We start from the raw sequence: 26,461 nt of genomic DNA on the forward strand, positions 1-26,461 counted from the left end.
AAATTGTTTAACGAGGGAATAGGATCCTCTTTATGAAGATTTGGAGGATCAATCAATTGTATTCATTCATCGTACATCGTACGATTAGAAATTATTTTAAAATTTTAATTTAAAATTAGATATAAATAGTATCCAACGAAAACTAACCGCACAATATACGATGAACGAACACAATTGATTAATTTCTGGATCCGCATAAAAACGATCCGGAGAAGATCCTTGTCCGTTAACGAGGACTCTCTTTCTAATAATTTATCCAGAAATAGAAAGGGAAATTGTTCTAAACCTTGTTAACGAGGACAACATGACTACTTAAGAAATATAATAATCCAGGATTAGCAAATTGACAGCAAGCCTAAACCTTTAGACTTATTTCTGCAACTTTGGATCTCCCATCAAATTACAAGTATCAAATCTCAAACCCTCCCCCAAAACCAAACCAAACCCAAAAGAACAAAAATTCAAAGACAATGCTCCTCTTGTTCCTCCAACAACCCAACTGACAAAAATCTCAGACAGGCAGTTGTGGTGGTTTTGTTTGTTGGGGTCTCATCTTCTTCTTCTTCTTCTTCTTCTCACTCCTCTTCTAATGGTAATTGTCCAAGCTTCCAAGCTCAGCCTCCCAAACCCTTCTCTCTCCTCCCCTCCCCAAATAACTTCCCTCCAATTTGAACCCCATTCTCTCTCTCTAGCCCTCATGCACTCTGACTCCACTTTCTCTCTCTACCCCTCTCTCCCCTCCCCTCTTTCCCTCTCCTCCCTCCCTCCTCCCCAAACCCTAATTGCCCCTCCCTCATCATCCTCCACCTTCCTCCTTCTGCAAAACCCTAATTCTAGCCCCAACACCCGGACCCTCTTCATTGCCTCCGGCCCTCACAAAGGTGGGTCCCAGGTCCTGCTTAGGTTCTACATTCTGCAGAACCAGAAGCAATTCGTGAGGGCTCAAGTTGTTTGCACCCAGAAAGGGCTGAAATTTGATGGGAAATTGGGGGTTTTGGTTGATGCGCATCATGGGGTTTCGATTAAGCTTGCCGGGTCGGTCAATTTCTTCGCCATCTACTCAGTTTCGAGCTCAAAGATTTCGGTTTTTGCTGTGAAAGCAGTTGGCGATGACGACAATGGCGATGATGGGGTGGTTGTGAAGTTGATGAGGTGTGCTGTCATTGAGTGTTGCAAGCTCGTTTGGTCGATTAGCATTTCGTTTGGGTTCTTGATCCTAGGAGAAGATAATGGAGTTAGGGTTTTCAACTTGAGGCAGCTTGTTAAAGGGCGGGTTCGAAAGGCCAAGAATCTGAGCTCAAGTTCGAAAAATGAGGGCCGAAATTTGGGCTTGCCTAATGGGGTGATTGGTGACCAAGTGCATAGTGATGTGGGCGATTGTGGAAATAAGCATGGAGGCAGTAAATGTGGTGGCGTTGAGGGGAGTTTGGAGATAATTTGCAGTGGTAACTCATGCGGGAAGAATGATAGGAATTATGTTTCTGGTAAGTAAACGAATTCTGCATTTTGATTTTACTTTTGCTGATCTTACCTTTTATGCAGAAAATGCAAGATTGCAAACGTTCTCTGTACATATGATTACATAGCTGTTGCTCTTTGTTGAGTTGGTACTTAATAAAGTTGGATGCTGGAACTTTTAATCTAACATTTTGCAAGATGAAAGCTTTATAGGTCTTCTAAATTTATCGAGAACTTAAGCAAATCCTATGGCTTTATGATAACCATATAACCAATAAGGATAGCTTAACACACTGCTAACTTCTAAGTGCTATTTTTTCCCCCAGTGGCCTTGTTTTTTCAAAGCTAATTATAGGCTTTTTTATTATTTATTTATGTAACTTAGGTAGTGTTGATAGTTTGAGCAATCCTTATTGTGAAAGAAGGTGAATGTGTTAACTCGTAAATGCATGGGCACGGTAGAGGATTCAAAAGGTCATAAATATTCAGTGTAGGTTTTTCTTGGAAGTTTCAAGGATTGCATATGAGTCTTATTGTTTGCATATGATGCAAAAGGCTAAACTTGGATGGCTGGAAGGTTGTTGAAATCCCTATTGGTGTTAACATGTTGGGAGTGCTAGGGTCAAGGATTGACGGTGGGAAGTAATTCGGGTTTTTAGAATAGGGGTTTCTATTCGAAAACCAAAAAACCAAAGAAATGAGGTTAGCATTCCTTCAGCCCACGACTTTCAGTCTTGAGTTAAATTTAGGGTTCATGATGATGAAAGATCGTATGCATAAGCATCCCCTAACTGCAATAGAGTGACTATCTAGATATATTTTGTAAATTAACTAGCCACTAAGATGAGGTTGGATCCTCTAGTAAATTAGTGTACTTTTATATGCAGTGTGTAAGTAAAAAGGGATTCCATCATTTGGTCAAGTGCATGAATAATGTGGTTCTCAAATTTGATTTTATACATGCAATCTGAAAGATCACGATTGGGATTTGAAGTGACCTACCATGATTGGCTCAACAAAACAGTCCTGTATTACCGCGTTGAAATCTTGGTATCAAGCTTTTTCAGTGTTCTTGCTACTATTAAAGTGTCATGATCACTTTGTCTTAAACCAATACCATATACCCGTGGATCTTTATACACATCCGATACCTTATTGAAATTTGTGTTACTATGGTTGTACCCAAACTCCTTCTCACAATGACTGGTCTATCACCAGCACGTTATGGATTAAATGTGAGAGGAAGGGTTGTATTGTAAACAAGATCTTTTCCATTATATGTTGTAACTTTAGTTGTAACATATCTATTTGTGTTACATTAGTTAGGCCTGTTTCTTAAGCCTGAACTACTTGTAACTTATCTATGTGTTTATCTGTAATTTCCACTGACAAGTTGTTTTTTAGGTATTTCTTTTTTACCAGGACATGGGTGCTACTCATATAAGCAGGGTGCTGTCCTTTGGTTAAAATCATAAGGATGCCTCTAGATGGTAAATCACTGATTAGAAAAGTAACTTAACTTTCTTATCATCGAATTGGAATCTGTAGCTCATAGACAGATTCTAACCTTGATCCCCTCGAAAATTCTCTACTGTAGTATAGTTCTGTAGTATGTTCACCAGATAACTGCACCTGTCCATTTTAGATGGAAGTGACTTCGATTGATTCTTGGTTTTAGATTCATATGAACTTGTTTTGCCCTTAGCTAATTGACTAGTGTCTCTAACGCTGTGTTTAACCTTCCAGTCAAGCAGAGGTCTGTTAAACTGAACCAAGACTCTTGTGAAGAGGGAGTATGTTTTGTGGAATTCAAGGGAAAGGATTTTGAAACCTCAAAATTGAAAAGAACAATACCAGCAAAGGCAATTTCTATTGAAGCACTGTCCCCCAACAAATTTTTAATCTTGGATTCAGATGGAGGTTTACGCATCTTGCACCTCTCCGGTCCTATAATTGGATCAGAAATAACATCTTGCGTGCAGCATTTGCCTCACATTATGAAAGTGCAAAAGCTGGCTGTTCTTCCTGATATAGATTCAAGTATGCTTCTCCTACCCATTCCATTTTAAATATCTTTCATGCTTATATGTTGGAACACCGAAGGTCTTTTGGATTTGCAGTATGGAAACAATAGAAATAGATCTTATTGTGCAGATAATTGTAGGATGTAGCTTGGTTTGTATTTTTATGAATGAAACACTTAATGTTAAACTTTAGAGATAGATTCAACCATGAGGTTACTCTTCACCATCTCATTGCCCTCTGAAAAACTTGGAAACCTGCCATCACTTTGCAGGAACTCAATCTGTTTGGGCATCAGATGGATATAATTCTGTGCAGATGATGTTGGCATCTGACGTGGATATTGCGGAAAATGAGAAAAATGACAGTGAGGAAAAGCTGATTCATGTCTCAGGTTTTCATTGTCCTTACTCATTAAATTTGAAATCATGTCGTATCTTTCATTGTAACATGTCAAATAAATTTTCTCATTTTTTCCGTAATTCTATGAGATTGTGATATTGTTTTAAATTTATCATCAGTGGAGGTCCAAACTTGGTCATCAAACATTTGCACCCAATGATCCCCTAATTGATAGGGTTGTATTTACCTTATAATTTGAAAGTCGAGGTCATATGCCCCTTATTGGTTTTAATTTTCAGTATTTCACACTCAATTCTTTTTTCTGTGCTAGTTCTTCTCACAGTTTTTGCCAGTGAAAAAATTCAAGATCTTATTCCTATGGCTGCAAATGCTATTTTGATTCTTGGACAAGGTATGTGGTTTTTTTTCTTCTCCTTGTACTTTATATGCAATAAGTGTTGCTGGATTTGAAATATAGATAAAAGGCTAATCGTCATATGTGATTGTATTAAGCAGGAAGCTTGTACACATATGCGATTTCTTGAAGTTGCATAGTTACACCCACCTTTTCTAATTGGTGAGCAGTTTGTCTTGAATCTATTCACTCAAATATATATTTTTTCTTCTGTGGCTGTGATCTAAGTTGGTTTCTTCTCAGGACTTCTGACTTCCGGGCTTAAAGGAGCTCTGCCAGTATGATTGTGAACCTGGGGTAATGTTACCAGGACTCAGAAACAAGTTGTCATGTCTACTCTGTATTTTAGTATGGAGTCTTAACTCATATTTTGATTTTTGTAGGTGCCCTTCTTGTGTTCTTTGATTTCCATGGTCCCTTGCGTTGTCTATATTACCGAAGTCAGGAGCTGCAGTTTCCCCTTTACTCTAAAGTGATAAAGACTTTGAGAATGCTGAGCTGTTGAAGGTATGCACTGTCATTTAAATTTTTCGTAATTGAAAAGATCAAAAGAAGTTAATTCAGACTATGGGCTGTGGATTTCAATGATAGTTCGCATTCATTTGCTACATGGTAGTGTAGAGATCATGTAGATTGAGACTCTTTTTTGTGCTAATGTATAAGTGTTTAACAGCGGAGTCTAAGATAGTGAGTCCATGAGGGGCCAAAGGGTTTTCGGCCAAAGTAGCCATTCTATTCTCAAGTACTTGTGTTTGGATTTAAGAGCTTGTTTATGTAACCAATAACAAGGATAGATCTTTTCCCCTCCATTTTAGGTGGTTTGGATTTAAGGGGCCGAAAGGTCTGACTTTAATCTGGTATTGGTTTCTTAATGTTTGCTATCGTTGTGTGGTTTGCATCGCTACATAAATCTTTTCCCCTCCATTTTAGGTGGTATGGAATCGGTGCCAGTTGGGTGTGTGCCATTGCTTTCTGAATTCTTAAGGTTGATCCTTTCAGCAACTGAAGGCTACTTCTGTTGTTCAACCTAACTCCATGAGCTACAACTTTGTCATATCTGAACGTATTCGCTGCTGGTCCTTCTGTGTTGCCTCTGTCGAGCATGTCTCTATTCTAAGGTTGTCAACTGGAGAACTGAAGTGCATTCGCCAAAGGTAAAAGAAGCTATGAGACGGCTAGCAAGGTTTGAGACTGGTATGGATGAAACTCCAGACTTTACGAGACTTTCAGTTCTTAAAGCTTGCAAGGTCTGTAATAACACTTCTAACTTCGCAGTTCTATCCACATATTGACTCTGCGTAATAACGCTTTTTGTTGAACTTTATCCTTGCGATTGTCTAGTACTGGTGTTGATGATATGGAAATGGAAAATATACTAGTTTTCATCAGCATTAGTAAAACCCCCACTTCCTGTCGTGAACTTGCAACTGAAATTCTATCGTGGAGGTATCTCAACTCAAACGAGCATTTTCCTGTATTTAATTTTACCACATGACAGGGCTTGATTAGTTTGGAATAACGTCATAGCAACGCTGTCGTTATTGTCAAGTTTCTCTCCTTTCTGTGAGACCTTGCCATTCACAGCTGAATTTTCCCTGGAAACAAATGTTTTTAAGTGTTGGATTTAACAGACATCTTTGATTTACAAGGACAGTAATTACCTTAGCCAAAAAAGAAAATAAACGGACAAATAATATCCAGATAAGACCAGATTATTTCCTACTTCCTCCTCTCGAAATGCGCACTGAAAGATTTAGAGATTAAATGTGGGGTGGGGTTTGGTGTTTTGGTGGTTTGGACCGCACCCGAAACCTACGTTGCATACACAGCAGACAAAACTGACGACCATGATGATGAGGGTTCCAGAGGGGGTGGGGCATCCCCATAATTTGAGGATAGCTAGAAGAGGAAAAGGGATCATGTCCAGATCTCTTCCTCTCATTAAGTTCGGAAATTTGGATCATTAAAATTTGATAAAACGGTTACAAACAGAGATTTACTTTAAAAGTTATAATAACTTTAACCGTTAAATTAAATTTCAATGGTCCGAATTATCAGATTTGATGGATTAGGAGGAGGGAATCCAAAAAGGATTCCTTTCCCTTGACAGGGATGATGAGGATGTTGACAATCACATGATATGGAAATTCACAGCCACACACTCACACGCACACGCACACGCACAGAGAGAGGTTCACTGTCTCTTTCTCTCTCTCTCTCTCTCTCTCTCTCTCTCTGTGTAAAGAGACACAGTCTGCTCTTCGGTTCTTTCTATCCACACTTTTTTCTTCTTTCCATCGAGATCCAGATGCAGGTCCAGGCCAGACCGAAAGCAACCCCACATTGTTATCTATCTGCTTGATCAACTTATTTGCTGTTTGAAAAAAACCCATTTCCCCAGAAAATTATAAAAAAAAACCGGATGTGATTTTATCATTTGGTTTCATATATCACAAGTTTTATGCACTGTCATAATCTCATTGGTTTAGACTTAGAGAGGTGAGGTAAATAATAGGCCGATATTTGCACTATGTAGGATAATATATATTCTGCTTGGTCATATTTTTCTGTTATAAAAATTCTCTATATGCTTGCTGTGCTTCAAAGGGACGCGTCGCTAATGTTGTTGATAATATATCAGGAACATTTATGTCTGCTTTATTGGCTACCGTAGTATCGACACATTATTAATGATGTATTGCTTAGGCTTCTTGATCTAGTATCCCCGCACATTCATGACATCTACATTCAAATGTGCCTCGGAGACAATCGAAGCATGCCCGTCCAGTGTGCTGCTTTCATGACATGCTTTGGTCGCGAGTGTCTTCCTATGTTCTTCTAGCGCCAAAAGAAGTTGTGTCCATCCCGGACATATGACATGTCCTCCAATGACCACATGTTCTTAATAAAATATGGACGCACGTTCCATAGTCATACTACTTAGAGTTAAACATACACATTTTTACCACCAACCAACAATGTTTGACGTAGGTAAGTTCCTCATCAATCTGAATTCTCTCCCCTTTCATTTTCTCCTCATGTTCCTCTCTTCTTATTTGAACACTTAAAATTAAGTTACATCGTCATCTTGATTTACCTTTCCCCAAAGGGAGAGAGAAAAAAAACTGAAAGAGAAAGAGAGGATGGGAGGGAGGGGAGAGACCCAACCCCATTCCTCCCTCGTAATTGCTCAACTAGGCAATCCCAAATCGCAATAATTCCATAATTTAAAACCCATGTTACCCCTATACCTATGCTCACCTGATTGAATTCAATTTCCTGACACTTCTGTCAAAAAGATATACACATTCATACAAGTAATCAAATCACATCTCCCCTGACTTCACTCCCAGGAGGCAGCAGTTTCGCAGATGGGAAAAGTTGGGAAGGCAGATTGTCTACCCTCCTGTTTGGATGTCTTTCTTATTTCCTTTTATTTTGTAAGATCACAATTAAGCCACGTTAATATTTTATATTGATTTTTTTTATAAAGATAATAGGATAAAAAATAATAAAAATATAAAATATTAACGTGATTTAATTGTAATCGTACAAATAAAAAAGGATGAAAAGAACACTCAAACAAAAGGGCACACAAAATCTGCCTCCGAAAATTGGGTGCACTACATAATGCACTCACATTTTCAAATGCTAAATTTGGTTGGACTGTTTGATACCAAAAAATTCAACACCATCGTACTATTTGCAATGCTAGTCCTTTCATAAAGCACAGCTACAAACCAAAATTGCTTACCATATGACCCCACATTCCAGTGTTTATATATGAATTTTGAGATTCTTTATACCAATTATATTGTCAGTTTTGCACACGTACATCTCTCAAATCTTTGGCTCTCCGCAGAGAAGTGGTGAATTGTCATCTTTCAACCTTTCCATTTGGTAAAAAATCCAGTAGAAGCATAGGAAAACTATAGTCTGTGTAGGAAAGATTATCTCTTTCAATTAAGATATAATCTGAGTAGCATCATTTGTCCAATAAATATTTATCACGTGTTTAAAAAGTAAATCACTTGTCCTGTCATTTGATGAATTGGTGACATGATTGTATCTCTTTGGCCATAGGATTATTTTTCTTTTCAAATGACGGACTGTTGATATTTTATCTGTAATATGTCGATATCACTGTGACCAACAAACGTACAAACATGTTATATGTATTTTTTTGACAATATCAATGCCCGTATTTTCTTTTGAAAAACACCCTAAAGAATTTACCCTCGATTCAAGTATTTGAAAATCATACCATAAAGTTATAGAACCGTGCATAATTTTGAACAGGTAAAAATATAATCTTTAGTCTCAAAATTTGTACTACAGTCTGCAGCTTTTCCCTTCGCTCCTTCTTGTTTTTGGTCGAGCTCTTTTGGAAGGAGAAAGCGAATGAATTTTTACCCTTTATGTGCTCGTGTGAGTGTATCATTGGCAGCCAAAGCGGCAATACTTATTTCATGTGCTACTCTTTTTTATTCGAGCGATATTCTAACTTAACCAAAATTACACTGGTGCAATTCAAACTTTGAAGTCACATTGTTTTAGCCAAATTGCTTCTGTCCAAGCCTATCGTATGCCGAAATGTTTAATCCCACACAAATATAAAACTCATTTAAACTACATCTTCCCACAAACAGAAGCACATTTTACAGATTTTGGAAGTCTGCATGTTTTCATGCTTATGAATTATAAAACTCAAACCCCTTAAAAGAAGACCATTCCAAATTGACAAGTCAGAAGAAGAAAAGCTCATTCCATTTGATCTCCACCATGGAAGACTCACCATACGGTTCGAGAAGGCGAGATGAGCCGGAGTTCAACCTGAGAGAGTGGGCTGTGAAGGCCAGAATCAGCCGCGAAAACCCGAAGTCTAGAAGGTTTTCGGCTTCTTACATTCGAAGCTTCAGAGAGGACACAAGGTCTTTCAGATCAAACATTACAATCTCCAGCACTGCTTCTTCCCCTGGCTATAACTTAAGAGGTACCCTTCTCTCTGCTTCACTCAAAACCGAGTTTTTGAATCCACCATTTCTCATAAAAAAAAAAATTAAAAACTCCTCCTTTTTGGCAGATGAAATCGACCCAGCAACGTACTCATTCACCACAGCCCTCAAAGGTACGAAATCATGATCGTGAAAGCATGTTGTTAGTTCAAATTCAAATTATTATATACAGCTCAGAAATTCTTTGTGCATAACGTTCGGTCTTTATTAACGTTCTTAAATAACAAAGGAAGACAGACGTCGATTCCAAAACCAGCCTAATATAAATTTTCTGTGCAGCATCTTTATTATTGCTTTCTTTATTAAAAAGCAGACGTTTGTTCCACAGCCGGACTAATATACCAGATTTTGTGTTGTTCTCGCAGCGTTGCAGGCAAGGTCCGCTCATCACAGTTGGGAAACGTCATCACCGGAAGGGTTTGCTTTGAATTCAAAGTGGAACGAAGCAGAGAAATACATATGCAACCCTCTATCAGGGCAGGTTCCAATGGAGTGTTTATCTGCAAAAACACTTAGCGGAAGATCGTTTCGAAACGTAACGAATCGAATCACAATGTCTGCACCTCTTGTTTACTCTTCCCACTCGAGACCAATCCATACAAGCAACATTGCCAAGCCTTTTTCTAATCCTACAAAAGAAGATTTGGCTCGTCAATTTCCAATTCCAGGTTCAGTCATTTTTCTTTCTCTTCACCCATCTAATTATTTTTGTATTTTGCTTCTTCTAATATTGCTTTTTTGTTTCACCAATAGCTGTTTCACTTCAAAGTTCAGCAATACACGAATGTTTGGTAAAAATGAAACGTTTTTCTTATTTTAAAAGTAATAACCTTTAGAAGTTGCTTTAATAAAAGTGGAGTTGAGATTTTAATAAATATTTTTAATTCTTGTAATACCCTCGATAATTTTTAAAAATGACATAAAACATTTTATCTTTGGAGAACAAAGTGATCACCACCTACAATTACAAACCCCAACCTCTTACATCACCACCGCCATTACCGCCACCATTGCCACCACAGCCACAACCACATTTCTCTCCAACGTCGCCACCCCTACCACCATTGTTACTTTTGCAACCAAACCACCACACCCAATTATTGACACCACCACCACCATCACAACCACTATCATGTCCATATTTGTCATTATATATAATTATATCACTTTTACATTGATTTTCATCTTTGCAACACTTTTAAACATATAGTTTATCAAACACTCAACTGTTTTATTTTACATTATTCTTAAACCGCAACAAAAACAATTTTAAGAAAAGCACTTTGAAAAAAAAAAAAAGAAACACAACAATCTAAAACTAGCCTTTATTCAATTCAAAGGCCCAATCTAAACGAGGTGTGGAAAAATCACTTCATTTCTCATGGAATGATAATTACAACTTTCAATCACAACTTATTTTTAATGCAGAGAAGCAAATAGATGGAATGAGAGATGTGGGAACTCAAAGCACTCCTCCTGATTTGAGTTCAAGTAGTTGTCCTAGCTCTACTTCAACCCCTCCGATCGTAGTGAGATCGTCAAATCGATTTCGAGGAGGAGATTCGTCTAAAACAAGTGCAAAATCAAAATCTGATGAAGAGGTATGTTTTTGCTCATATTTGTAACAAAATGCCAAAGAGTTAGCCATGTTGTAGGTTTTTAAGACTAATAACGGCGAAATAAGCACAAATAGAACCGATTTATAAACTGTTTAAGATTAGAAGGACAACTGTATACATTTTATTGCTTGTTTATTGTCTTTGCATTGAATATTTTATTAAAAATTTGTGACCGATTACATGATGTGCATTTGGGATGCCGGCAGCGTTTCTCGTGTTTTTAATTAATGATGTGTTTCTGAAGATGGGACAACTAAATGAAGGTCGGTTGGTGTCATAAAAAATAGAGTATTCCCTTCAAGGTGGGGGACTAGCAGATTGAATTGGTCCCTCTGGTTTTATGTGCTTTCCAGCACATAAACTCTCTTCTCGGAATAACATTTTGCCTCCAATAAGAAAAGAAAAACTTTGGGTAGGGTAAGCTGTCACAGTGTGTCGGACCGTGTGCATTAGGAGTTGTATTCACAATTTCACATGGAGTCGAATAGTATCAAATACAGTTGGACTCGTCCTTTTGTAATAGTACATTACGTGATAATACATTATTAATATGCGATATTGACAATCGTATTATCTCGAGTGTAGATAAGTTTCTATCCTCTCTTAGTTGCCAGACAATTTGCATGTAGATAAGTTTCTATCCTCTCCGAGTTGCAAGACAATTTGCACGTCCACCACCACTTTGCTTTAACTTTTTGCCTTGAATTATGCAGAAACTATGTGTTCCTTTTTTACCAGATTTGAATCCCATCCGGATCCAAATTATGGAGATTTTAGAAATTCTCACATTTTAGCTATTCATCGTGCATCGTACGGTTAGAAATCATTTGACATTTTTTATTTAAAATTAAACATAAATAATACATGACAAAAACTGATCACACGATACGATGAACGTTTAAAATATGAGGATTCCTAGAATCTCCACAAAGTGAATTCGGAGAGGATCTTCTTCCTTTTTTACCATGACCTTTTTGTTTTTGTGTGGAAACCCTGAAGATTCTTTCAGTGCAAATGTTAAAAAGGATTCTTCACTTTTTTCTTCCCCCCCCCCCCAACCCGGTTTTGATCTTTGGGATTCTCACTTAACCAACAGGATCCTCTCTGAATCCTCTTTCTGAGGATTTGTGAATCGCATTCGTTTATTGTAAATCATACTCTCAGTTTTTATCAAGTACTATTTGTGTTTAATTTTAAATAAATAAATTTAATATGATTTCTAATCACACGATATACGATAAACGAACACAATTAACGGATCTTTGGAGTTCTCACAAAAAAGATCCAACGAAGATCCGGATTCCTCACTGAAAATGCCCCATCACTTATTTATTGGTTCATCTTTTTGGAAAAGATGGTCATGTGTTTCAGGGTTTGTTACTTGATGATTTCACTGTTTTAAGTGCAAATTTGTTGGGAACCGGATTCCCTCCGGACCCAAATAAACTGAGCTTAAGGATCAAAGGACCTAAGCGGTTGAAATTTGATCCAACAACTACAATTATTACATCTTTTAGAGGGCCTCCTATTTGTAGCCGTTGGATCAAATTTCAACGACCCGGATCCTTTACTCAGAAGGCTCAGTTTATTTGGGTTCGGAGGGGATCCGATTCCAATTTGTTGCATCTTTGGACTAGGTGACTGAGTCATGTCCTTTCAAACTTTTGGCTAGGGTTTGTGATCATCAACTTGTACATGTTGTGATGGAGATCGTCATTTGAGGGTCTTTAAGATGGAAGAGGATTCGCTCTAGATCTTAGTGTAGATCTTAGTGACTGGAGCCTCCTTATCAAGACATCTGGACCACTGATTGGTGTGCAAGTCAAATCAGGGCTGTTGGTTGTGTGTGGTGGGCCAAAAAAATGAATTAATGAAAACCATTGGATTCAATTTCTACGATCCAGATGATTTAATGAGGAGGCTCCAAACACTTAAGGTCCGGAGCGGATCCTCTTCCCTCCGAGACCGTGTGATTTACCATGGTGACTGATGGTTGCAGAAAGTGACACTAGTCTACTCTAGCAATTGACCTAACGCTACACTTCATTTGAAATTGTTAGTCTCCATCTAGCCCCAAGCAACCATGATATATTCTCGTATCTCTATGTCAATTATTACGTAATATAATTGATGAGTGAGATAGATAGATTGGAATCTCCATATTAAGTAGGAATCTCCATATTAAGTTTTTCTTCCAAAATCAACTAAATTTTGCACCATCCAAATTTAGGTCAAGCACAAACTAGAACCGTCCCTGATATTTTAAGTGCGAGAGAAACTAACTAGGTTATAGGGGTTTCTTTTTTCATATACCAGAAGCTTCTTGTTGCTTTATTTTATATTACTTTCCTTATCAAATTACCAAATATATAAGAGAAATTTAACAAAATACTTCCAGTACTGTTCACTTTTAACGAAAAATCATATTTATACTTTTTCCTCGTACTATTCATTATACATTTAAAAATGATTTTTCATTAAAAGAGAAGTTTTTTTGAACTTTTCGTTAGTTTTCCTAATATATAAAAGATGCAATTGAAAATAAAAGGAAAGAGATTTTATGTATGTGGCTACATAAAATGCAGGTGGAAGTGAAAGATACAAAAGAAGAAACAAAAAGAGAAAAGGAAAAGCAGAAGTGCAGGCTAGGTGGGTGCTTCCCATGGATGAGAAAAAGGTACAGAGAGAAACATAGACCAAAAAACAAGAAGAATAACTTTCTTTCTCATCTGAATCTCAAAGGGTTCTGAGAAAATTAAATTATTATCAGGAGCTGAAATTATTAATATGGTAAAAAACGAAGAAAGAGAAGTGAATATTTGCAGGGTGAAAGCAGAGATTCTCTGTGTCTTTTGAGAAATCTTTTGCAGAGAGGAAGAAAAAAGAACAATCCATCAATGTATTATTATGTTTACGTTTTATGTAGTAATACTTTGAGGCACTGATGATGTTAACGTTTTGTTCTTGTTATGTTCAAATTGGCTGACATCTTTGGGCTTCACTGTTGCTTTTTGTTTGTCCGCTTTTGAATACGAATCGAAATATGAAGATCTTGGAGTAAATACTTTAATCTTGGGAAATTAAAGGCTAAGTCATTTTTCAGTGCGGTTAATTATTATCTAATTTATTGATGACAGAGCATCAATTATATTGATTACATATTGTCATCATCATAAAGTATTAATAGTATCAACAACGCATGCACGACCTGTTCATATTTTAACAAGTACAATTAACCGCAGTGAGAAAACCGTTTTGAAGATATGTGGGTGGGATAAACTTAATATAACTTTCATCATCATTGGTCATCCAGTCGTGTATTAATTTGAATGCCAAATTTTTTTGAAAATAACGAGAGGTTACGAAAAAGAAAAATGGAAAACCTTGACAATTCCAGAACTATCTTATAATGATGTATATCAAGTTTATCACCTCCGTCACGTGCAGGCTCATCCTGCACGTAGAGACTGGAGAGGAACATTAGAATAAGAGAGAAATATAGAGGTGCGTTGCCCCATCCTACACCCGCAAGCGCCCAAAGAAGCGGAGAATGAGAATATAACTCAGAACCACTTTCAAAAACGTCTCGGATAACCATCTTAGACAACCACTAGTCCCACAAGCTTATAAGAGAGCGGGCAAATAATAGAAGAAGACTCGAAATAGACAAAAGAAAAACAACAAATTGAAGAAGTTGGCTAATACTCGAAGTGGTAGAAGATCTAAGCTTCAAGGAATGGACTAAGCAAAATTGAATTTGAAGCTACCGAGATGAGTAATGACAACTTCAATTTTGCTTATATTTCCGATTCTCTCTTCAAAAATCCGTGTATGATACAATAAAGCTTTTGCCAACTGAATCTAAACAAAAGTTTTACAAATTACAAGTGACAAAAAGCCGCGTAATATGAAACTACACTACTACAGAGTAGCATTCGATCAAACTATAATACATCTTTTTTTTTTTTTTTTTTACAACGGTGATGCAGAAGGGTTAGCGTTGGAGTTGGAAATAAGTCGGACTTCGTATAGATCATTCTCTCCCTTCCCTGCACCACAAAGTAAGTAGTATTCCAAAAAGTTCGGTATAAGTGAAATTCAGATTGTTGAACCCACAGGTTTCTAGTTCTACAAGTTCGAAAATTTTCATTGGACTTGAAGCATTTAGGAATAAAACTCACCAACTTCAGCTGTGATTCCTGGTCCGAAGAATGAAGTAAACTTAGCCTAGAAATGTCAGAATTCGATTAATCAGTATGCAGTATCCTTTTCTCAAAATGCAAGGTCAAATAATTTATTATGCCGGGAAGCACGAGCAAACTTGTAAGCATTGTCTTCAAGAATAAATCTAAATATAGATAAATGCGACTATTAACAGGTGCAGCGGGACTCTGTAGACTCATAATTCTTTACCTGTCTTTGTTCAAAATCTGACAACTGCAGAGCTTTTGCCTCAAACACCAGGACTAGAGAGTATCTACCATCTCCGGTGACCTAAGAACATACGATCATAATTTGAGATAGTATTAGCAGTCGGGGAATAATGGTCGGTCACACTTTGATACAAAGTAACTAATAGCCTCACCACAAATTGAAAGGATTAAAACCTTAAGGATGTTACAAATGGTTGAGGTTCTTTAAGATGCAAGATACTTCATAAATAATTGACCAATCATATCATGTCATCAGTCTGCTCTTGTATGCGATATTTAGGAAAGAACAAATTCTCCTTTCATATAAATTCCCGAAAGAGTTTTATTTAGTGGAAGGTAATCAAAAGGATATTACAAGTAGCCACAAAAGTTGCTGTTTGCTGATACATTTTGACACAAAAAAAATTTTGTTTAGTAAACTCGAAAGTTTATGCGCTTGAAACCAACTGCTGGTGAGAAGCATACCTCTTCACGAACACTTTGGAGAGTAGGTGCACTCCTCCGAGCAATTCCTCCACCCTGAAAGGAAAACCAGGTAAACGAGAAGATGTTAAGCACAAAACAGTGCTTGAAGCGTATATTCTTTAATGAGGCCCTCAGAGTAACTGTGCACTGAGCATAAGATTATCTACATCCAAAATTCTTTTAAAAGTGAAGTGTTGTGATGACAAGTCGCTTCCAAAAAGGTATACAGAAGGCCAAACATTTCTTTCACTCTACAGAACATTCCGAAACAAATGAATAGATGTCATAGAGTTCTTGTATTTACACGCAAAGCAGATAACGCACCTGACCATACTGGAAGATTCGTTTCAACGCCTCATCCAAATGCTGCTCATCTCCATAACGATACCTCGTAACATCATTCCTCACCTAAATCCATATATCATAACATTTGGGTAAAACAACAAAAAAGAAAAACCATGAATTGCATGCATCAGACATTCATAGAAGTGATCAACTCTATCCATTTATGGACTTAGAACTAACCCCAAAGTTCAGAGGGGTTGATCATATTTCCCCAACATCCTATTCTATATTTTAATGATATTGATTCTCAAGCACACGTTTCTTCAAAAGATCCTTTCCAATCACCTCCCGCCTTCGTTCAAAATTGTTATGAAGAATCACAAGAAGAAACTACAAATCTTGCCCAAAACTGCAATCACCTAAATATATATGGGACAATACTAATAATGAACGACACGTTACTGGCACATACAGTCCAAGGTTTTCGAGGGTTGATGCAATAAATTTACCACACCTTATATAAACCATTACAACATCTATTTTCTTACATTACCACGTCTTTTATGTCACAAACGAGGCAGTTCAATCTAATTACCTGTGTAAGGATTGGGGTGGCACTTGTTTCCCTTAATTGTAGCGCATCCAAATAAGTCAAGCATGGCACTGGCTTTAGTTCTGCATACTGCAAAACAGAATAACGGAACACGATGATGCAAATAGATACGCAAAATACTTCCAGTCACGAAATAAACAAAGCTGAAGTTTGTCTAAATAGCAGAGCAAGAACCTAGGTGTGAACTTGTTTTGAGAATCAAAGCAAATTAACTGGACAAAACGTTCATGAAACAAATCAACATCTACTAATCCGCATCATCACACGGACAACATTTGAAGCGGGCAGTAGCCTGCATTATAACTTGTACACAAGATAATGGCTTTGGTAATTAGTGTTACCTTGAAAGCCATACCAATGATTGCAAGAGGGAAGCCGTATGTGAGCATCAATGCCGACCATTCGGACCCAGGAAGGATATTAAAATACGCTCCGAAACCATACCTGTTCGAAATCCATCACAACCACATGAATTAATTACGAAAAAACATGTAAGAATCAAAATATGCTTAAAAAATTTACAAATTTGATGCTGCGATAAAGTACTCACGACAGGAGTGAAACCCCAAAACCCAGACCAATAACCCCAAACGAAACCTGCAAACACCACACAAGAAAAACTACATGATACAAGTACACATAGTCATATCTACATAAACAAGGTATATTAGAATCCTCGAATCTTTCCAAAAATATGCACGAAATAGAACTGGCTACAATTTTCTTTTATAAAAAGTAGAACTGAATGGACACTAAACGGACAATAAAGTGACACTACACTTGTATACAGCCCATTTCGTACATATCCCATCAATTATATTTTTGTTTTTAAAGTTTGCAACGGATTTTATCTGTGCATATTTTGTTTCGCAGACGATTGGCACGTACCTCTCGCACGTGTGTGAATGAAATAAGAGGAAGGTAAGGAAGAGCAGAGGGTACCTTGGCAAGGGAGAACTGGTCGTCGGGAACGATGGCTTTGCCGGCGGCAGAGGAGGAGGTGACGGTGGAAGGCTGAGTGGAAGAGTCGGCGGCTCTCTGGATGGTCAGTTTGGGCTTGGACTTCGAGAGTTGGTGGGCTCTGCGTCCAATGGGATCCAGGTGGATGAGGAAGCTGGTGATGGGCCTTGATGAGGATGAGGCAGTGGTATGGTGGCGCAGAGAGAGAAAGCGGCTGCGGTTGACGTCATGATGGCGGCAGGAGCTGCTGCTTCCTCTTGCAGTTGCAGTTGGAGTAGATAGTGCTTGCGTTGCCATTGGATTCTCTCTCTCACTCTCCTTCCTCAAAGATTCAGACTTTGAGAGAAAGCTTCAGTAGTTTTGCTGGTTACTCCCAACCGCCAAATTTCTGATTACGTGTCCCCATGTTATCCATTTTATTTTGCTTTTTAGATAACTTGTAAAAATACAATTTGACTACAAATTTAAAAATACTTCTGAATGGAAAAAGCTTTTTTTGAATTATTTTTCTACCTTCTAATAAGAGCACCCTGTAACCAAAAAAAAATAAAATATATATATATATATATATATATATATATTATGAACTCAAGTGTTTTATACCGCAAAATAGTCATGAACAAATGAAAAAAACTTCAAGGCCTGACCAAGAATTCGAGATAGATCAAGAGACATGAAAATCATTTATATAAGTTCCCAAAGCTGTTCAGAAATAACACTGACCAATGCTCATCCCATAATTTACATTTTCCATTACAAAAAAAATTGTGATTCAACTATTCGCTACTGATACTACAATCTAGTGATATTTCTCTTCACTTGTGAGTGACTAGTCTTATGTTCATATCTCTGAATGACGAGTTCACTGCCAATTTATTTTCTCACCCCTCGTACCGTAAATACATCGCTTTATGAAAAAATAACTATTAAACTTTCATAACCACAATCTGAGGCAGCGCGCCAATTTTTCAATATCACTTCCCCTTCGAATCAGCACTGTCGTAAAGAGCGAAATCCGAACTAGGAAACATCTGGCTCTTTCATTTCAGCACCGTAAAGAACCAGTTTTCAACAGAAGGAGCTCCATCCCATGTTCCCGTATCTGTACAATACTGAAAAGTAAAATTAGAACATCGAAATAACTCGTGAACTGGAAATCTACACATTGTATTTGGCACAGTTAAAGCTAACCTTGAAGCAATATATCTTCACCAAAATCGCCTTTCAGTTTCCATAAGGCATAGCCATCAGCATCCACAACATAAGGCTGTATTCTAACAGCCTCTCATATTTCATTGCCTATAAAATAAGTCAAAGCAATTTTAACACGAGCATGTATAACAAGCACAAGAAAAATACGAAAGCTTAGTTACTAGAAAAATGATAACCAGATTTCCATGAAAACCCAAAACATTAAAAGAAAAACATCAATTAATAGAAACAAAAAAAAAAAGGAAATTGAAGGGCTCAAGATACTCGAATTGGAACTTACTTTCCGGTAACATGGCTATTTCTGCTTCAAGAACCTCCATGTGAGCTCGAGCTGCCTCACTTGTGATTTGCGAAACAATGGAGTCGGATTCTGAAAGTTGGACAGCATCGCCACTGTTTGCAGTGGTCCTCTTAGCTATCTCCTCCTGCAACTTTGCTTCGAGATCCTTCTCCTGCACATATATGATTTAGTTAAAAAACACAACCCCTTGTTGGCTCCAAAATATGCTTGCCTCTCAAAAGCTTTCCTGGTTTTTCACATTACCTTATCTTTAGCATTAGCAATTTTTCATTTGGCATCCCTTTTTTGTTCGACAGACCTTTCATTTTGCTCTTCATTCCATCCACTCGGTCTACTGGAGAAAAGATTGAAAAGTTATCCTCACTCGTAAATCTAAACAGCACAATTACAAAAATTGATTATTCACATATTATGTATATTCTACTTACTCAGTGTCGTGAGCCTCATCATATCCATCACCGCCTCCACCAAAACACTCCGTGGGCAGTTCCATCATCACAAGGTCGACATTACAGACCCCTAACTCAGAGATCAGATTCACCAAATTTTGAAAGAACAGTTGGTGCTTGCTTCCTCTAGAGACCTAACGGAAAATGAAGGTGGCGGAAATCACATGAATTATTTCCACCATTAAAGCCTATTGAAGTACTTATGCATAAATGTAATATACAAGGTAGAGTTCTTACACCTCACGGAAAGCAACGTCCGAGCTCAGAAGATGGAGGTGTAATACGTAAGCAAGAAAGTAGAGGATAGAAGCCATATGCCCTCTTCAATTATGCAATAGATGGCTTATAAACAGGCTAGATTAGAATGGTTTTTCCTATATATCTTCCTTTTGTTTAATTTCCAGATAAAATTTGTGGAATAAATATCTATGTTCAATCTCGCACACTGTCTGAATATGAGAAATGCAGACTAGGACTGGTTACTTGGTTAGAGTGTGAGCTCATGAATTATAAAAGTTTTACCTTCGAGCTTATTTCTTTCATATTAGAAGATGAACTGTGGCTGCGATAGAGCTTGAAGTTATCCCCATTTTCTTCAGAAATCGACTCGCAAGAACAAAATCTCTCCTTAAGCTTCAATTTATATTCTCGCATTCAGCCTTTGGGGAGATTGCATAGTTAACTCATGATGATCATGCCGGACATTGGAGAGCTGCTATTTGTACTGTCCTAGTTCCCTTCCCTCTTCGACATTTGGCAGGAGAATTTGGTGGCCAGTCAAAGTTTTTGGAATTTGTTAATATGTTTTTCCTTTTATGGTTGCAAAGTATCAGGAGTTTTAACTTTCTTTCCTATTTAATTTATTCTTCAGATTTGTTTCTATAAAAACTCATAGACCTAGATTTTTTTCTTCAGATTTTGTCCCGTAGAAGCTTGAAAGCATGAATATTCTTCAGATTTCTTTCCGTAAAATCCTAAAAGCATCGACTTCCTTTAATCTGATAAAACAATTCTTTTTGTTAAAAAAAAAAAAAAAAACAAACAATTCTTTCAAAACACTAGGGTGGGGATTAGATATTGAACCATTTTTATAGTTTCGAGGGTATGGATTATTAACTAATCTACATCTTTTTTGTTTCCTTGATTATTTTTTGTCCATCAATCTGAAATCATCATCCAAACAAAATCTATACATCTTAATTTTTAAAACGTAATGTACGAAACAAACCATTCAACGATATGCATCAATAATAATTAAAATTGTAACTCAAATAGCTAACTCTGTCATAAATCTGAGGAGCTATAACTAATTCTCCACCCTCCCCAAAACGTTTGTGAAAGAAAAGGAAAAAAATTTACTAATAATGTGTGCTAACAAAATATGTGCACTTCAACTCAAAGGAGAAAAATTCTCTCAATTACTCACCCACAAAATTCATTTAGATGCGTAAGATCTAATCTAATCCACTTTTCTTTACAAGATCACAATCAAATTTGAGAAAAATACATTAGTAAGATCTAAGAGTGTGGGCAAAAATAAAGGTGGAGACAAATTAGAAAAGTGTTAGAGAAGTTTCATACCTTCAGATTAGAGTGAGGGAACTGCAAAAGAGAAGCAGGAGAATTTTTGGAAAAGAATACAATAGATAAGTGGATCTAACCGTCAACGATTTTATCCTGTACAAAAGTGAGAAGCGAAGACACAAATAAATAGGGGGCGTCTAGAGTTTGAAGGGTATATTTGTAATTTAATTCAAAGTAAAAAAATGGGGATCCTTTTACTTTGTTAGCTATTTCCCTTTTGAATCTTGTTAGGCCGTCTCATTATCATGCCCCAAATTAAAAAATATTTTGATTTCTCAAGTTGGGGCGGCCTATTATATAACAAGCACAAGTGATCCTTCTATCTCGAGCTTGACCCCGCCTTGGAGATTGGCTTAGATCATGCTATACAAAATGACAAATCCTTGTTCTGGTAGTAGGCTATACGGTGGTATGTTGTACATATGTGATTTCAATTAAGCCATGTCTTCTATCAAATTATCTATTGTTTGTCAAAAAAAAAAAAAAAATTCATGTATGCTTCAATGGTCAATCGTAGGCTTTTTAGGTAGGCTTTTTAGCCAAAATGATCCCAGAGATTTGCATAACTCCTCATTTTGGTCCTTGAGATTTGAACTCCATAGAATTGGTCTCTGAGTTTGTCCACAATCAATCATTTTAGTCATTCTATGAAAAATTTCCATAAAATAAGGATAAAATGACAAAAATACCCTCAATTTTTGTCAAATTGTTTTAGCCTATTGTTTATTATATTGAGGGTAATTTTGTCACTTTGATCCTTATTTAACATAATTTTTCACTAAAGAACCAAAATGATTGATGGTGGACAATCTCATGGACCACTTCTATTGATTTCAAATATCAGGGACCAAAATGAAGAGTTAGACAAATCTCAGATACCATTTTAGCTAAAAAGCCTTTCAGGTATTATTATTCTTGTCCTATGTTTCATTGCTGAGAAAGTAACTGAAAATACAAAGAAATGTAACTCTTTAAAAAGAGTTACATATGTAAGAAATGTGAGAAATGTTCATATCAACATTTAAAAAGAGTTGCATATGTAAGAAATGTTGATATCAACATTTTAAAAGTTACATCCCCGAAACCCAGTAGTCTTGGCAATCTCAACCATATCCAAGTCCAACGAAAGCCTCACTCCACTAGTTTCACTCATCAAACTCCAACAATAGCCCTAATTCTTCTACTCCCTACCCTCCTCTTTAACTACCACCCCCGCCTCCACCATCTTCTTCTGTTCTCCTCCTGCGGCGGTGCCAATCAGATCATCTAAGGCTCCGGCAAGCTCGGCTTTGTTTACTCGAAAGTCTTCTTACCCACTTTCTTCATAAAGCACTTTTAACCTTTCCTACCAAACAGAGTCATAAGTGTTTTAGCTCTTCTTAAATCACTCCTAAACAAGACCAAAGTTCGAACGAAAGCACTTTCAAAAAAGCGCTTATGAGCAAAAATACTCTTACAAAAGCAGCCTTAATTAAACAAACGCTTAAGGACCTAAACCCAAGGTACTTTGAAATATTTGGAATCTTAACTCGAAGCAAATATCAAGAGAGATGAAGACATGAATATTCTAAAGGCTGTTAAGAAATAACTATGACAAACCTCATCTTAAAATTTACATTCCCCGTCACAAAGTAATTATGGTCGGCTTTCCCATGTAGGAGTTCATACAGAACTGAAGCAATCGAGTCCGACTCTGAAATTGGGACAGCATCACCGTTGTCTGGAGTGGCCCTCTTAGCCATCTGCTCCTGCAACTTTGCTTGGATATCTCTCTCCTGCTCATATGATTTAGTTACAAACAAACCTCTATGTTGGCTTCAAAAATGCTTGCCTCATAAAAGCTCGACTTGTTTTCATATTACCTTATCCTTTGCTAGAGCAACTTTTGCTTTCATGTCCCCTTTACATTGGACAGATCTTTCATTTTGCTCCTCAATCCATCCCCTCAGTGTCCTGGATAAAGGATTGAAAAGTTCTCATCACTCATAACGCAGAAAACACAGGACAATAACACAATTATAATTTACATATTATGTATCATCTACTTACTTTGTGTTAAGAGCCTCATCACAGATGAAATTCAGGAGCCTAAGCTTTTGGGAGAAGTTTAAGGCATTGTATCCCTCCCTGCTTCCAATAAAACACTCTGCAGGCAGCTCCTTCATCACAGGGTCGACCTTAGAGACCCCCGATGCAGACACCAGCTTCGCCAAATCTTGGAACCATGACCAGTTGTTGCTTGCCTGCTCTAGAGACCTAACAGAAAGTGAAGATGTCAGAAACCACATGAATTATTTCCCTCATTAAATACTAGAAGTACTTTATGCATAACAATAGTATACTAGGTAGAGTTCTTACTCCTGTAATAAACCCTTCTGTATGAAGAAGAGCATATAGCTACGAAATCGAACTACGGAGGAGTACTGTCCAGGACGTCCACTTCGCCCACTTCCTCCACGTGATAGTTCCCGAAGAACAGACTGAGCTTGGGACTTTTCAATCTTAAAAAGCTAGAGTAAAAAGAATAAAGGATGAGATTTCAAGTGTCAAAGTAAATTAAAACAAGTTTAGAGCATCTTTCAATCAAACATCTAATAGAACAAAAATTACCTCTCTAAAAGTTTCACAAAACTTAAAAAATTGGAGAGTATTTCCCACATCCTCAGCAGCTAATTTGACACCCGCTACAGTTGTCAATGGGGTGCCCTGAGGTAGGGGAAGCTCAACCTCTCTACTCTCGACGTGGCATTCCTTGACCCTGCAACGCCCTCTTGCAGCCTTGGCCTTGGCCTTGGCATCATCATCATTCACAGCAGCAGCAGCATCATCTCTGCTGTCATTACAAGTTCCCATCAACTCGCCCGGCTTTGCTGCATCTGAGTTCACATCTTCCCTCTGATCAAGGGCATTCTCCCTCCCTCGTTTGCAAGGTGATCAAAACTCGTTGCCTGCCAAAACCGAGATCATAAACCGGCTTAAACAGCAATAAAACCAATCAAAACATAAAATTGTAATCAACAGCACCAAACCTTGTCTGAAGCCACATGCATTCGCCCTTTACCATCCTTGCCGTCACCATTCTCCTTCTTTTGCAGCTTCTCCACACGCAACATATCAGCAACAGATTGATACCCTTTCTTCTTGGCTTTGTGCATGCGAATACCAGTGGGTATTAAACCGGCTTTGTTACTGAAAAACACACTTCTCTAATTGGCAGCAGCACCAAAACGTAAACAACTACAAATACAAAGTTAACGGTTATATGGCATTCCATACACTTACTAGCATATACTACAATTGCATTTGCCTAGACATTTCGTACATTTCTGTGCCACTGCCTCAGGCGTCAATGTATTACCTATTCTCAATTCAACACCCACCACCAATTTTAGTCCAAAAAATTTACTCCAAAACCGAAAAAAAGGAGACTAATTTTCATTCTAATCGAACCTGTTCTTCAGACAACTATGGCATAGCTGAACCGTGCAAGGGCCTTTGGCTTTGACCATTTTAGACAACACCGCGAGTTCCGTCTTCCTCTGACGGCACTGCAGAATTTAACCAAAAATTAAATTAACCAAAAAAAGATAATTCTACTCCGGATTACATAAATTCCTGACATTGTCTCGTCATCCAAACAAAATAAAAGAAACACGATAAAAAAAGCTACGAAAATCAACTCTTCCCTACATTTAAAAATCTTCTCACCAAACAAAACACAGCCCCTCGAATCGCGTACTTGGAATCCAAAAACAAAACTCAACTGGTGACAGGTCTTGTTCTTTGAACCCGCGATCCAAACCTCAGACTGCCATACTCCTGGATAACCATATTCTTTGCGGCGGGGTTGACCTCGACCTCCATCCTCTCAACCGTAGCAGCAGCAAAGCTCAAAGCCATCGCCAGAAGTACAGAATCACTCACACCTCAAATTTATACCTTGAACTCGGGCACCAGGAAGATTTCAGAATTGACACCTCTGCGACCTGTCACTTTGGCATACTTCAGAGGTGACAATCCTTTTGTATTTCTGAATCGAGTTTTTGGAGAGAAATGGGGATGGCTTCGAGCTCTGCTATGCTACGATTAAGAGGATGGAAGTGGAGGTCAGCTCCGTTGCAGAAAATAACGTGGTTGTCCAGAAACACGGCAGTGTGGCAGTAGGAGGCTGGATCGCCTGTTCGAAGAATGAAACCTATCACCAGGTGAGTTTTGTTTATTTTTCGGCTTCAAGTACGCGATTCAAGGGCTTGGTTTTATTTGGTGAAAGGGTTTCGAATGTACGGGAGAGTTGATTTTCCTAGCCCATTTTATCTTGTTTTTGTTTTTATTTCTGTTTGGATGATGAGAAAGCATCTACTGTTAATGAAATTTGGAGTTATCTTTTTGGTTAATTTTTTTGTTGATTAAATTCCGCAATGCCGTCAAAGAAAGATGGAATTTGCGGCGTTATGCAAGGACGTCAAAGCAAAATTCATTTGCCCGATTCTGGTATGACATACCTGTCTTATGAATGGGCTACAGAGAATGAATTGTTCTCTCTTCTTTTTGTTTTTCTGTTGAAGTTTGTTGAATAACTTGGTATTTGTTCAAGTCTGAACTCTTTAATCTCACACAATCTAAATTTAAGAGCATGTTGTCATTTAGTATTATGGTCTAATGATATTCCTCTTCATTTGTAATTGAGATGTCTTAGGTTCGATTCTTAGTAAAGGCGAATTTGAACCACAGTATTGCTAACTCATTATGAGACTAAGCTCACCTCCTTCCCTTTGCGTAAATAATATCGTTTGTTCAACAAAAAAAAAAAAAAAAAAAAAACACTTAGGAGTATGTTGCGTTCCCAACCAGGCATCCGGATTTAAAACTCCTCTTTTATAAATTATTTTAATAATTTTGAACCTTCATTCTCTCCTTAAAAATAATAATTAAAAAAAAAAAAAAAAAAAAAAGATTATGACTATTCAGAGTGTGAGCTCGTGAATCTTTTGTTAAGAAAATTTACTAATGTAATGTTTTGAATAAGTTATAGCTACCATGCATGCATGTCCAAGCTTTTAATTTAATGTTTTTAAACCAAGAATTGTTTAAAATGTTGCTCAATTTTAACTGGATAAATAAAAGTGTTAGTGACTTAAATAGTTAATTGTTAAGAATGATACATCGGTAGAGATCAACATACACCAAGGTGCATAGGCGCCATTGTTTTTCACAACTGTGGTAAAAAAAAAACACCACACTTGCGTTGAAAATTTCATCGTAGAAGTTATTTTTTATGTATTGCATAA

At 37.4% G+C, this 26,461-nt stretch overlaps 4 protein-coding genes across 5 annotated transcripts; 2 read left to right on the forward strand and 2 right to left on the reverse strand.

The window, feature by feature from the left end:
• Nucleotides 1-341: 341 nt before the first annotated feature.
• On the forward strand, nt 342-5,628 carry LOC103947803. 2 transcript variants are annotated; one of them, XM_048578055.1, is made up of 8 exons: nt 342-1,484; nt 3,205-3,498; nt 3,755-3,874; nt 4,154-4,234; nt 4,339-4,399; nt 4,481-4,534; nt 4,621-4,744; nt 5,168-5,628. In XM_048578055.1, the coding sequence occupies exons 1-5, from the start codon at nt 590-592 to the stop codon at nt 4,365-4,367; spliced, it is 1,419 nt and encodes a 472-aa protein (XP_048434012.1). In that variant the 5' UTR covers nt 342-589; the 3' UTR covers nt 4,368-4,399; nt 4,481-4,534; nt 4,621-4,744; nt 5,168-5,628. The 2 variants fall into 2 exon arrangements, with proteins under 2 accessions (XP_048434012.1, XP_048434013.1); XM_048578056.1 differs by having other exon boundaries at nt 5,237-5,628.
• Nucleotides 5,629-8,545: 2,917 nt separating this feature from the next.
• On the forward strand, nt 8,546-13,938 carry LOC103947804. The gene is made up of 5 exons (XM_009358764.3): nt 8,546-9,230; nt 9,321-9,365; nt 9,618-9,920; nt 10,681-10,853; nt 13,457-13,938. Exons 1-5 carry the CDS (start codon nt 9,020-9,022, stop codon nt 13,619-13,621), a joined length of 897 nt encoding a protein of 298 aa, XP_009357039.2. The 5' UTR covers nt 8,546-9,019; the 3' UTR covers nt 13,622-13,938.
• A 661-nt stretch (nt 13,939-14,599) lies between these two features.
• Nucleotides 14,600-17,939, reverse strand: LOC103947806 (thylakoid membrane protein slr0575). The gene is made up of 9 exons (XM_009358767.3): nt 17,610-17,939; nt 17,218-17,264; nt 17,009-17,111; nt 16,650-16,736; nt 16,094-16,177; nt 15,770-15,823; nt 15,285-15,365; nt 15,053-15,098; nt 14,600-14,920 (listed from the first exon to the last, which is right to left on the reverse strand). Exons 1-9 carry the CDS (start codon nt 17,922-17,924, stop codon nt 14,844-14,846), a joined length of 894 nt encoding a protein of 297 aa, XP_009357042.1. The 5' UTR covers nt 17,925-17,939; the 3' UTR covers nt 14,600-14,843.
• A 728-nt stretch (nt 17,940-18,667) lies between these two features.
• On the reverse strand, nt 18,668-25,073 carry LOC103947815. The gene is made up of 13 exons (XM_048577662.1): nt 24,963-25,073; nt 24,624-24,721; nt 24,456-24,536; nt 24,203-24,362; nt 23,784-24,068; nt 23,532-23,683; nt 23,223-23,429; nt 23,036-23,126; nt 22,773-22,948; nt 21,179-21,266; nt 19,120-19,291; nt 18,819-18,911; nt 18,668-18,729 (listed from the first exon to the last, which is right to left on the reverse strand). Exons 1-13 carry the CDS (start codon nt 25,071-25,073, stop codon nt 18,668-18,670), a joined length of 1,776 nt encoding a protein of 591 aa, XP_048433619.1.
• Nucleotides 25,074-26,461: the final 1,388 nt, after the last annotated feature.

This window comes from the organism of the source record quoted next, unplaced genomic scaffold (genome assembly GCF_019419815.1).
Source record: "Pyrus x bretschneideri cultivar Hongxiangsu unplaced genomic scaffold, Pyrus_bretschneideri_v1 Contig12, whole genome shotgun sequence".
Taxonomy (NCBI): domain Eukaryota; kingdom Viridiplantae; phylum Streptophyta; class Magnoliopsida; order Rosales; family Rosaceae; genus Pyrus; species Pyrus x bretschneideri.